The 13,473-nt window shown below is 43.8% G+C and overlaps 1 protein-coding gene across 1 annotated transcript in view; it reads left to right on the top strand.

Moving 5' to 3' along the window:
- Nucleotides 1–13,473, top strand: part of LOC110499416 (dynein heavy chain 17, axonemal) — an 86,765-nt gene that overhangs the window by 42,154 nt on the left and 31,138 nt on the right. The window contains exons 53-57 of the mRNA XM_021576549.2: nt 5,736–5,897; nt 6,020–6,253; nt 11,086–11,346; nt 11,769–11,986; nt 12,143–12,350. Coding sequence (XP_021432224.1) covers nt 5,736–5,897; nt 6,020–6,253; nt 11,086–11,346; nt 11,769–11,986; nt 12,143–12,350 — 1,083 coding nt within the window. The remainder of the gene's footprint in view (nt 1–5,735; nt 5,898–6,019; nt 6,254–11,085; nt 11,347–11,768; nt 11,987–12,142; nt 12,351–13,473) is intronic.

Genomic DNA, 13,473 nt, shown 5'->3' with positions numbered 1-13,473 from the left:
AGGAAATTAGTCTTCAGTAAAGACTTGCAAACGTAATAAGACGGTGGTCCGATGGTCCAGGATAATGAGGACTTTTTTAAAGATCCACAATATCGGTTCCACGGGACAAAACTAGATCCAGGCTATGATTGTGGCAATGCGTAGGTCTGGAGACATGTTGGACAAAACCCACTGAGTCGATGATGGTTCCGATAGCCTTTTGGAATGGGTCTGTGGACTTCTCCATGTGAATATTGAAGTCACCAAACTTTTTTATATTACATGCCATGACTACAAGGTGCGATAGGAATTCAGGGAACTCGGCGGGGAACACTGTATACGGTCCAGGAGGCCTTTAAACAGTAGAGTCGGCTGCATAGATTTCATGACTAGAAGCTCAAAATTCGAAAACAATCTTTTTTTTTTCTTGTAAATTGAAATTTGCTGTCATAAATGTTAGCATCACCTCCACCTTTGCGGGATGAGAGAGGGATGTGGTCATTAGTGTAACCAGCAGGAGAGGCCTCATTAAACGCAGTAAATTCATCATGCTTGAGCCATGTTTCAGTCAGGCCAATCACATCAGGTTTATGATCAGTGAAGGATCTAACATGAAGTATTATCACAATCTCTTTCAGTAATGGCTAACAGCCTGCTGCCTGCACCCTATCTCATTGTGGAGCTAGATGAGTTAGAGCCTTGTCTATGTTGATAAGATCAGAGCACCCCTCCAGCTAGGATGGATTCTGTCACTCTTTAGCAGGTCCTGTTTTTTGGTGAGTCTCAGAATGTGTTCCAGTTATCCACAAATTCGAAAAACTGTTTTCAACCAGCGATTTGTGTGAGTCGGGCTGTAAAACTCGTCACTCCCCCTAACTGGGAGGGGGCCAGAGACAATTACTAGATATCAACACATCTTTCTAGCTAAGTTACACGCTCAAGTTATGTTGCACGTGGTGACCTATGAATGTTACCTATGAATGCTGCTGACGTGGATAACAATATCCCTATAACATTTACACCAGTGTTCCCCAACTGGCGACCTGCGGGCCAAATTTGTTATCTGAGCTAAAACCCAAACTTTTTTTTGTGTGTGGAATTGTCATTGTTGGACATAAATGACTGTAAAAAAAAAACACCAGGAAATCAGCTCCAATTGATTTTAATTTAAGAAATCGGTTTCCAAGTATCAATAATCAATATCAATGTAATACTATAAAAAAAATGTAAAAAACATGAGAAATAAGAAATACACTATATATACAAAAGTATGTGGACAACCCTTCAAATTAGTGGATCTGGCTATTTTAACCACCCCCGTTGCTGACAGGTGTATACATTCGAGGACACAGCCATGTAATCTCCATAGACAAACTTTGGCTGTATAGCCGATAGCCACGCTAGTGGCTCGTTTCTTAAAAGTTCAAACATGGTTACATTTAATTACATTTTTGGTAATATTCTAGGAGCGTTCTCCAAATGGTATGGCTTTGGGAATGTTCTCAAATAGTTCAGAGAACGTTAAGAAACAACGTGCTTCTGTGGGATTTTCTGTACTCTAGCAGAACTTTTCCTAGAGATTTCCTCATGGTTCTATTTAAAGTCATGTTCTCAAATTGTTCAGAGAACACTGGCGGTCACTGGTAGTTACAAGTCATGAAGGCAGTCAAATTCCACGTGACCTTTTAGTCATGGTAATTAGGCTTCTCAAAGCTCTGATGCTGCTGCAGTATAGTATTTAGTATTTGTAAATACAAGATTAAATCAAGATGGGTGACAATATTAGCCTATCACTTGTGAATTATATATTATCACCTGTGAATGATGCCCAGCATAAGAAACAATGCCTTTTTTTGCGACTTTTTCAAATCATAGTCGGACACCTCATGTAGCCTAGCCCATAGGCGAATATGTTTTAATAAGGTTTGTATCATAACTAAAGTGGCCAAATAAGTTTTGCTTTACAAGGGGTGTAGAGCCTAACTGACATACATAAGCAGCACTTAAGTTTGGGGAAGATAACTTCCTCCATAAAAATGCACCTTTATAACAAAAGCATTGCATGCATAATTGCATTTGCGGCCACTTTTGATAATGTTGTTTTCCACTAATGGAACATTTGCGCTTATAACCTACTGCCGTGTGCGCATTTCTACGCTTATAATGTGAAGAAATAGCTTAATAGTTTATCAACATTTTAAGCTAAAAGTTCTGATCTGTTGTGTTAGCCCCATTGCGTAATTATTTTTTTGTTGATGCTAGTGGTTGTATTAATTTGGGATCTATCGCATCCCACAACTGTCCCAGACTATTTCTGGAATAATTATTTCTCGCAATTGCAATTGGATAAGAACGCGTGCAATTGCATCCCCGATGTGTCTGTCTTCACTTGTAGCCTGTGAGAAATACCCGATCACGTGATGGAGCATGCAGCACTCAGGGAGAAGGGCAAAACGGCTACTGGCTGCAAAAGGCATGGATCTTTTACGGTGCATTACGGCCACACAAAGGAGATACCGCCGTGAAATTCTAGGTGTTATTAAGTGATCAAATTGTGAATGAATGACTAATGTAGTGTGTACAGCCTGTGCAAAACACAAAGCAGAGGTCATGCCTTTCAAGCGACTTTAAAAAAATCATCATTAGAGTTGCATCATGCAGCCTTACAATGTATTAAACATAAAAAAATATAGCCCAATGTTTGTAGAACAACTAAAGTTACATTAATAACTAAATTAAGCATATAGGAATACCTATTTATTTGTTAACCGCTCAAATCGTTTGGAGAAAATATTATTTCTATTTTATTTAGCTTTGTTCAATTGTATTCTTAACTATAAAATAATAATGAAATTCTAAGCAAATCTTGTTGTCACGTTCTGACCTTAGTTCTTTTGTTATGTCTTTGTTTTAGTATGGTCAGGGCGTGAGTTGGGTGGGTAGTCTATGTTCTTTTTTCTATGTTGTGGTTTTGTGTTTGGCCTGGTATGGTTCTCAATCAGAGGCAGGTGTCGTTCGTTGTCTCTGATTGAGAATCATACTTAGGTAGCCTTTTCCCACCTGTGTGGTGTGGGTGATTATTTTCTGTTTAGTGTGTTTTGCACCTGACGGAGCTGTTTCGGTTGTGCTTCTTTGTTTGATAGTGTTCAGTTTAAATAGATAACATGAACAAGTACCACGCTGCGCTTTGGTCCTCACCTACTTCCACTGACGACTGTTACACTTGTCTGCTAAATGAACTAGTGTAGCCCACAGCCATTTGGCATAGCCAGATGAGGACCTCACATAAGGACAACTCAGAGTATGCTATTCTGTTCTTCTGAAATAGACTACATCTTCTTGATTTCATGCTTCTTTAGACCTGTTGTAACGGCTTTCTTCCTGGGAAGGAGAGGCGGACCAAAACGCAGCATTGTTAGAGTTCATGTTATTTTAATAAGGTAACTCAACATGAACAGAATACAAAACAATAAACGTGAAAACCGAAACAGTCCTAACTGGTACAGAAAACACAAAGACAGGAAACAATCACCCACAAACCCCAACACAAAACAAGCTACCTAAATATGGTTCCCAATCAGAGACAATGACTAACACCTGCCTCTGATTGAGAACCATATCAGGCCAAACACAGAAAGACAAACTAGACACACAACATAGAATGCCCACCCAGCTCACGTTCTGACCAACACTAAAACAAGGAAAACACACAAGAACTATGGTCAGAACGTGACACCTGTCTAAAATAAATAATGGATTTATTGTGAAGGCTATATTACATGGGTTTATTAGACTTTTTAAAATGTAGTTGTTCCAAAGGTCAGCATCAGTGGATGTGCAAAGAGATGATATATTAGTTTGTTAATTAACGTTGAATTACAGTGAGACCGACAGTTATTTGCTTGACAATCACCGGCTGACGAAATTGCGTGACCGCCAGAGCCCTAGTGGTGCGGTCTACCCAACGCATCACCAGGGGCACACTGCCTGCCCTCCAGGACACCTACTGTACAGCACCCGTCACAGGAAGGCCAAAAAAGTCATCAAGGACATCAACCACTTGAGCCACTGCCTGTTCACCCCGCTACCATCCAGAAGGCGAGGTCAATACAGGTGCATCAAAGGGACCAAGACTGAAAAACAGCTTCTATCTCAAGCCCATCAGACTGTTAAATAGCCATCACTAGCCAGCCTCCACCCAGTACCCTGCCCTGAACTTAAGTCACTGTCACTAGCCGGCTACCACCCAGTTACTCAACCCTGCACGTTAGAGGCTGCTGCTCTATGTACATAGTGTAATGAAACAGCAGGGAGCAGGTCTCGAACCCTCAACCTTCGAGCCCGAGGTCCGGCGCGCTATCGACTGTGCCGCAAAAGCATGCTCAAGCGGCAGAGTCGACTTCCGCGCTTATACACCCAGGGTCGTTACACTACTCCCTCCTTTCAAAGAGCGCGTCCTCGCGCTAGCTTGCGACTCTACGTCTTACAGGAACGCGCTCACCGGCCAAGCACACGCACTGTTGTGGATGCAAGGTCCGATCACTTCTGACACCAATGTAATGAAACAGCAGGGAGCAGGTCTCGAACCCTCGACCTTCGAGCCAGAGGTCCGGCGCGCTATTGACTGTGCCGCAAAAGCATGCTGGAACGGCAGAATCGATTTCCGCGCTTATAAACCCAGGGTCGTTACAATAGACATGGAATCACCGGTCACTTTAAATGGAACACTAGTTACTTTAATAATGTTTACATACTGTTTTACTAATTTTATATGTATATACTGTATTCTACTGTATCTTAGTCAATGCCACTCATCCTATTATTTATATATTTCTTAATTCCATTATTTTACTTTTAGATTTGTGTGTATTGTTGCGAATTGTTAGATACTACTGCACTGTTGGAGCTAGAAGCACAAGTATTTAGCTACACTCACAACTCACAATATCTTAGTCAATGCCACTCATCCTATTATTTATATATTTCTTAATTCCATTATTTTACTTTTAGATTTGTGTGTATTGTTGCGAATTGTTAGATACTACTGCACTGTTGGAGCTAGAAGCACAAGTATTTAGCTACACTCACAATAACATCTGCTAAATATGTGGATGTGACTAATAAAATTACATTTCACTAGATCCATGGATAGATAACAGAAGACCACAGGATTTTGGATTATCACTGATGCCGTGTCACAATAAATTAAATGCATGATTAATGCATGAGAAAATACATTTCCATGTGTCCTATCTGTGTTTGGAGTTCAAAAAAGTTTCCCCAAAATAGTTAGGGATAGTGATGAGGTATTAAAAGTATTATTGAAACATTAAGTGAAAGGTTTAAGGAAGTTAGTTAAAAACCTACAAATAACCTTTAGATTCCATTCTTAGAGTGTTAAAAAGTTCAATAATAACCATAAAACATTTTGAGAATGTTCGCATAATGTTATTTAATTACCTTCAAATAATTTCCGTTCTCAGAGCGTTAATAAAACCTCCCAGGCAAACTTTCAGGGAACCAGAGTAAAACATTCTCAGAACCTTCCTGCAACCTAAAAATTAACATTCCCAGATCAGGCTACATTTTCACTTCTGTTTTCAGAGCATTTAAAAAGCGTTTAGTTTTACCGGTCAGGAAACGTATGGCTTCATTGCCACAACCAATGTGAAACCAAAAACATACATTCCCACAACTTCCAAGGAACCAAATATGCTAGCTGGGTAAAGTGTGTGCGCTTGTGTGTCGTCCTGTAGGTGATCCTGTGTTTCTCTCCTGTGGGATCCACTCTGAGGGTGCGAGCCAGGAAGTTCCCTGCCGTGGTCAACTGCACCTCCATTGACTGGTTCCACGAGTGGCCAGAGGAGGCGCTGGTGTCTGTCAGTGCTCGCTTCCTCTCCGAGACAGAGGGCATCATGGTGAGGAAGACACGTTATACACCCCTCAACCCCCTTCCAAAACAATCCCTAGCCCCTTCCCTGAGTTGCCTCATCTAGCTTTTACTGTATTCCTGTGTGTACGATTTTCTCTCTCCCCCCAGCCCGAGGTGAAGGACTCTCTGAGTCAGTTCATGGCCTTTGTCCATAAGACAGTGAATGAGATGTCCAAGTCCTACCTGCTGTCAGACCGTCGCTACAACTACACCACGCCGAAGACCTTCCTGGAGCAGATCAAACTCTACCAGAACCTCCTGGCCGTCAAGAGGAGCGAGCTGCTGTCCAAGATGGAGCGCCTGGAGAACGGATTAACCAAACTGGAGAACACCTCTGCTCAGGTCAGATATACAGTATACCACCACTCACGCGGTCTGGGAGTTAGTTATCCACCTGCACTAAATGTAACACAAACAGGCTATTACATTTTATACTGTATCAATATCATATCTTAATTTTAAGATTTCTATATCATTTGTGCCCGTTCCATCTCTATCCGACTGTGTTGGGAAAGCTACTCATTCAAATTAGTGGATTCAGCTATTTCAGCTACACTCGTTGCTGACAGGTGTACTGTATAAAATCGAGCACATGGCCATGCAATCTCCATAGACAAACATTGGCAGTGGAATGGCCTTAATGAAGTGCTCAGAGACTTTCAACGTGGCACCGTCATCGGATGCCACCTTTCCAACAAGTCAGTTCGTCAATTGTGTGCCCTGCTAGAGCTGCCCCTGTCAACTGTAAGTGCTGTTATTGTGAAGTGGAAATGTCTAGGAGCAACCACAGCTCAGCCGCGAAGTGGTAGGCCACACAAGCTCACAGAACGGGACCGCCGAATGCTGAATTGCGTAGCGTGAAAACATTGTCTGTCCTCGGTTGCAATACAACACTCACTACTGAGTTCCAAACTGCATCTGGAAGCAACATCAGCACAATAAACTGTTCGTCGGGAACTTCATGAAATGGGTTTCCATGGCTGAGCAGCCGCACACAAGCCTAAGATCACCATGCGCAATACCAAGCGTCAGCTGGAGTCATGTAAAACCCACTGCTTTGGACTCTGGAGCAGTGGAAACACGTTCTCTGTAGTGATGAATCACACTTCACTATCTGGCAGTCCAACGGATGAATCTGGGTTTGGCGGATGCCAGGAAAACGCTACCTGCCCCGATGCATAATACCAACTGTAAAGTTTGGTGGAGGAAGAATAATGGTCTGGGGCTGTTTTTCATGGTCCGGGCTAGGCCCCTTAGTTCCAGTGGAAGGGAAATCTTAACAGCATACAATGACATTCTAGATGATTCTGTGCTTCCAACTTTGAGGCAACTGTTTGCGAGGTCCATACAGAAATGGTTTGTCGAGATTGGTGTGGAATAACTTGATTGGCCTGCCCAACATCAATGCCCGGCCTCACTAATACTCTTAGAGTGACGGGGTGGAACTAGTTATGGTGTTGAAAGCGGCATGGAGAGAGAGAGCGGAGAGGAAGGACTCAAGTAGCGGAGTAAACTATACAAATGGACATTACACATGGCGTATCACATTTAACAAACCAAACATTCAAATACCATTACTGTGAAACAAACAAGAAATAGGACAGAAAAACAGAAAACTTGAGCGTGCATAACTATTCACCCCCCCCTAAAGTCAATACTTTGTAGAGCCACGTTTTGCAGTAATTACAGCTGCAAGTCCCTTGGGTTATGTCTCTATAAACTTAGCACATCTAGCCACTGGGATTTTTGCCCATTCTTCAAGGCAAAACTGCTCCAGCTCCTTCAAGTTGGATGGGTTCTGATGGTGCAATCTTTAAGTCATTCCACAGATTCTCAATTGGATTGAGGTCTGGGCTTTGACTAGGCCTTTCCAAGACATTTAAATGTTTCCCCTTAAACCACTCAAGTGTTGCTTTAGCAGTATGCTTAGGGTCATATTCCTGCTGGAAGGTGAACCAGTCTCTAATCTCTGGAAGTCTGAAACAGGTTTCCCTCAAGAATTTCCCTGTATTTAAAGCCATCCATCATTCCTTCAATTGTGACCAGTTTCCCAGCCCCTGCCGATGAAAATCATCCCCACAGCACGATGCTGCTACCAACATGCTTCACTGTGAGGATGGTGTTCTCTGGGTGATGAGAAATGTTGGGTTTCCGCCACACATAGCGTTATCCTTGATGGCCAAAAAGCTCAATTTTAGTCTCATCTGACCAGAGTACTTTCTTCCATATGTTTGGGGAGTCTCCCACATGCCTTTCATGAACACCAAACATGTTTGCTTATTTATTTCTGGACACTCTTCTGTAAAGCCCAGCTCTGTGGAGTGTACGGCTTAAAGTGGTCCTATGGATAGATACTCCAATTTCCACTGTGGAGCTTTGCAGCTCCTTCGGGGTTATCGTTTGTCTTTTTGTTGCCTCTCTGATTAATTCCATTGAATAATGAATTTAATGGTGCGCCGTGGGATGTTCAAAGTTTCGGATATTTTTTATAACCCAACCCTGATCTGTACTTCTGATCTGTACCACAACCGTTTGGAGAGCTCCTTGGTCTTCATAGTGCCGCTTGCTTGGTAGTGCCCCTTGCTTAGTGGTGTTGCAGACTCTGGGGCCTTTCAGAACAGGTGTATATATACTGAGATCAGGTGACAGATCATGTGACACTTAGATTGCACACAGGTGGACTTTATTTAACAAATTATGTGACTTCTGAAGGTAATCGGTTGCACCAGATCTTATTTAGGGGCTTCATAGCAAAGGGGGTGAATACATATGCATGCACAACTTTTCCGTTTTTTCAAATGATTTTTTGAAACAAGTTCTTTTTTTTCATTTCACTTCACCAATTTGGACTATTTTGTGTATGTCCATTACCTGAAATCCAAATAAAAATCAAATTAAATTATAGGTTATACTGCAACAAAATAGGAAAAATGCCAAGGGGGTGAATATTTTTGCAAGGCACTGTACTTGGCTTGCTGACTAGCTGGGGTTGTGGGGTTAGGCAACGTTAACTAAAGCAAAAATATCCAGTTGCCTAACTGCAAACATGTTTGTTAAAACCAGATGAAGTGTGCACAAGTATTAACTAAAGAATGTAAAGAACACATGTATGGCACAACAACTATTAGCTTTCTTACAATGTGAGAAAGTTTTCCACCAGCAGTTGTCTGTTGCCTTCTACTTTGTTCCATCACCATTGTTTGCTATAAGGTGAGGGTGGTTGACTCGTGAAGAAACAAATAAATGTATGGATGAAACATGAAATACATTGTGGCCATAAGGATTATCTTGCAAGTTTTGACAACATTTTTGTTTGATTAGAGTTAGCAAGCTAGTCCCATGTGTAACGATTGTCTTCCACTTCTGATGAGGAATAAGAAGGATCGGACCAATACGCAGCGTGGTAAGTGTCCATGTTAAATTTATTCAATAACTGAACACTGAAACACAACCGAAATACATAGAAATACAAAACCTAGACTACAAAACATAGAATGCCAACCCCAACTCACGCCCTGACCAAACTAAAACAGAGACATAAAAAAGGAACTAAGGTCAGGACGTGACAGTACCCCCCCCAAAGGTGCGGACTCTGGACGCAAAACCTAAACCCATAGGGGAGGGTCTGGGTGGGCATCTGTCCGCGGTGGCGGTTCTGGCGCGGGACGTGGACCCCACTCCACTTTAGTCTGGGCCCACTTAGTTGGCGCCTTTGGAGCGGCGACCCCGGACTGGGGACCCTTTCAGCGGGCCCCGAATAGACGGGAGACTCTGGCAGCGCCGGAGTGAAGGTCGACTCTGGCAGCGCCGGTGTGAAGGGCGCACCCAGCCTGGTGCGTGGGGCTGCCACAGGAGGCCTGGTGCGTGGAGGAGGCACCGGAAGGACCGGACCGTGGAGGCTCACTGGAGGTCTCGAGCACCGAGCCTGCATAACCTGTCCTGGCTGGATACCCTCTGTAGCCCGGCAAGTGCGGCGGGGTGGAACAGACCGCACTGGGCTGTGCTGGCGAACCGGGGACACCGTGCGTAGGGCTGGTGCCATATAACCCGGGCCGAGGAGACGCACTGGAGACCAGATGCGCGGAGCCGGCTTCATTATTCCTGGCTCGATGCTGGGGACACCGTGCGCCTCACGGCATAACACGGTGCCTGCCCGGTCAACCTCTCGCCACGGTAAGCACGGGGAGTTGGCTCAGGTCTCCTACCTGACTTAGCCACACTCCCCGTGTGCTCCCCCCAATACATTTTTGGGGCTGCCTCTCGTCCCTGTTGCGCTGCCGTGCTAACTCCTCATATCGCCGCCACTCGGCTTTAGCTGCCTCCAGATCTTCCCTGGGGCGGCGATATTTCCCAGCCTGTGCCCAGGGTCCCTTACTGTCCAAAATCTCCTCCCAAGTCCAGGAGTCCAGAACCCTCTGCTCCAGGTTACCAAGCTGCTTGTTCCTTTTTTGGTGGGTAGTTCTGTAACAGTTGTCGTTGGTGGAAGAAGGAGAGGACCAAGGTGCAGCGTGGTACGTGTTCATGATCTTTTAATTACACTGAACACTAGAACAAAACGCAACAAACGAAACAGTCCTGTCTGGAACAGAGACAGAGACAGAAAACAACTACCCACCAAAAAAGGACCAATCAGCGTGGTAACCTGGAGCAGATTGGGAACCATACCAGGCCAAACACATAGAAATACAAAACCTAGACTACAAAACATAGAATGCCCACCCCAACTCACGCCCTGACCAAACTAAAACAGAGACATAAATAAGGAACTAAGGTCAGGACGTGACACCATGGGTGAGCCCATGCTATGTCTTTGCTCTGCTAGCCATACGCCGAGTGCGGCAGGAAATGCTGGTGCGTTTATTTATTTTTACAAAAGAGTGTAGAAAGCGGGTAAAATAAGTATTAAACAATATCATGCCTACGTCATATCGATATCAAACGAAATCGATATCATCGAATTATCGATATTGGTGCCCACCACTAGTCATTACTGTATTAGGCATTGGTACATTTATAACCCACCAAACTTGAATTTACCAATGAAGTTGACTAAGAACATATTCTCCTTTACACCAATGATGAACAACCTGCAGAAGTGTTGCACAGCGTTGTCTTCTGTCTCTGATGTGTGTGTAGTTGTGTTCTGTTTCTGATGTGTGTGTTCCCTCCACCAGGTGGATGATCTGAAGGCCAAGCTGGCCGTGCAGGAGGTGGAGCTCAAGCAGAAGAATGAGGATGCTGACAAGCTCATCGAGGTGGTCGGTGTGGAAACAGAGAAAGTGTCCAAGGAGAAGGTCATAGCCAACGATGAGGAGCTCAAAGTGCAAGTAATTGCCAAGAATGTGGGAGAGAAACAGAGGTCTTGTGAAGAGGACTTGGCCAAAGCAGAACCTGCCCTGTTGGCTGCCCAGGAGGCTCTCAACACTCTCAACAAGGTCTGGATGTGTGTGTGTGTGTGGGTTTTGGTTTCTAAAATCCCCAAATGTCCCCACAAGGATAAAACAAGGAAAATTCTCCCGGAGGGGCCATTTCCCACGTCCCCATGAGGACAAGGGCTATTTTAAGTTTAGGGGTTTGGGTTAGAATTAGAGTTGGGGTAAAGAGTTAGTGGTTATAGTTAAGTTTAGGGAATTTGAATGGAAATTCATTTTAGGGCCCCACGGTGATAGAACATAACGTGTGTGTGTATGTATGTATAGAGCTTTCAACACATTCTAGGATAGTTAACAAGAGGAAGGAATCGAGCATTGAAACTCCTGCAGTGAGCCGAAAATGCTGAAGAGTGTATGTATGTGTTGTTCAGTGAGTTAAGTGACTCTGTGTGTCGCATAACCGCTCTGTTCCCCCTGTACTGCAGAACAACCTGACAGAGTTGAAGTCGTTTGGCTCACCTCCGGAGGCGGTGGTGAACGTGATGGGTGCTGTGATGATCCTGATGGCCCCCGGAGGGAAAGTGCCTAAAGACAAGAGCTGGAAGGCTGCCAAGAACATCATGGCTAAGGTGGACGCCTTCCTGGATGCCCTGATCAACTACAACAAGGAGAACATCCCTGACACCTGCATTAAGGCCTTCCAGTGAGAAACACAAACCTAGCTGACATCCAAACACTTTAGCTGATTCATCAGGAAATCCTTATTTCTCTGAAGATTTGAGTCCCTTTTCCCCTTATTTTCTTTTATATCTTGTTGATGATAGATTTTGTGTGTATCTTCTTTTTATTCTCTGTGCAGACCGTTTAAGAACGACCCCACATTCGAGCCAGAATACATCCGCTCTAAGTCACTTGCTGCTGCAGGTCTGTGTTCGTGGTGCATCAACATTGTGATGTTCTACGAGGTGTACTGTGATGTGGAGCCCAAACGCCAGACTCTGGCCCAGGCCAATGCTGAGCTAGCCGCTGCCTTGGACAAACTCTCCATCATCAAGACCAAGATCAATGTGAGAGAATACAATAGAATTGTTACAAAACCGATTAACTAGCCTTCTAATATAGTTGCACTCGCTAAATCTAGGGGTCTTAGGCCTAGTTAACTGGTCTGTAACCTGATTTAAGATGTGCATCTACAGTGAGCTTCAAAAGTATTGGGACAGTGACATTTTTGGGGGACTCTTTACTCCAGCACTTTGGATTTGAAATGATACAATGACTAAAAGGTTAGAGTGCAGACTGTCAGTTTTAATTTGAGGGTATTTTCATCGATATCAGGGGAACTTTTTAGAAATTACAGCACTTTTTGGACATAATCTCCCCATTTTAGGGGACCAAAAGTATTTGGCGAATTCACTTATATATGACCGATCGGCTCGATTTGAAATGGTGTTTTTTACATTGGATAAAAGGAGAGACTCAGAGCTAGGACATGGTATATCATACACTACAGTGGGAACAATGGGAAAGTAATTCTGCATTGAAAGTTGATAAACGTGTAACCTCACTTTTGAAAAAATGGCCCTATCTATGTTTTGGTACCTACTGGAGAGCTCTTCTTTGTCTACACCCATTCAGCATCATTCCCACCCTCTTAAAAGCTTTAGCCCCACCCCTCTCTTTAAGGATTCACATGTGAGGCTATGTAGTAAACAACCAAAGATTTCAAGACTAAAGGCTGGCTTATACTATGGGTTTGTTCTAGAGTGTGCTCTGGGTGTTCGTAAATTCAGAGCGTTTCGCCTCTTGGAGCGTTCAGAGCGCACACTGGAAGCTCTGGCCAAAAAGTAGGGTTGGTCTGAGCTTTCTGACCCAACAACAGCAGTCAAGCACCCAAGCTAACTGGCTAACGTTGGCTAGCCTGCTAGCTACTTCCAGACAGAAATGAGAGAACAGCTCACTGACCATTTTACTCGCCCTAGACCTGGTTAGGCTGTTTTTATGTTATCCAGAGCGTTGGTGAATGTATCTGTGCTGCTGGCAACAATTTAATTATGCATTTTTTTGCCAATGTTTACACACAGCCATATTTAACGTTCGTAAATTCGTCAGTTATTCTGCGCTCTGGCACACTCAGATGAGAGTGCTCTGAAATCGGAGTAGATAGCCAGAGCGAATTTACCAGCCACGGCT

Source organism: Oncorhynchus mykiss, chromosome 20, assembly GCF_013265735.2.
Source record: "Oncorhynchus mykiss isolate Arlee chromosome 20, USDA_OmykA_1.1, whole genome shotgun sequence".
NCBI classification, from domain to species: domain Eukaryota; kingdom Metazoa; phylum Chordata; class Actinopteri; order Salmoniformes; family Salmonidae; genus Oncorhynchus; species Oncorhynchus mykiss.
Note: the sequence above shows the minus strand (reverse complement) of the source record. Positions and strands in the feature narration are given on the sequence as shown.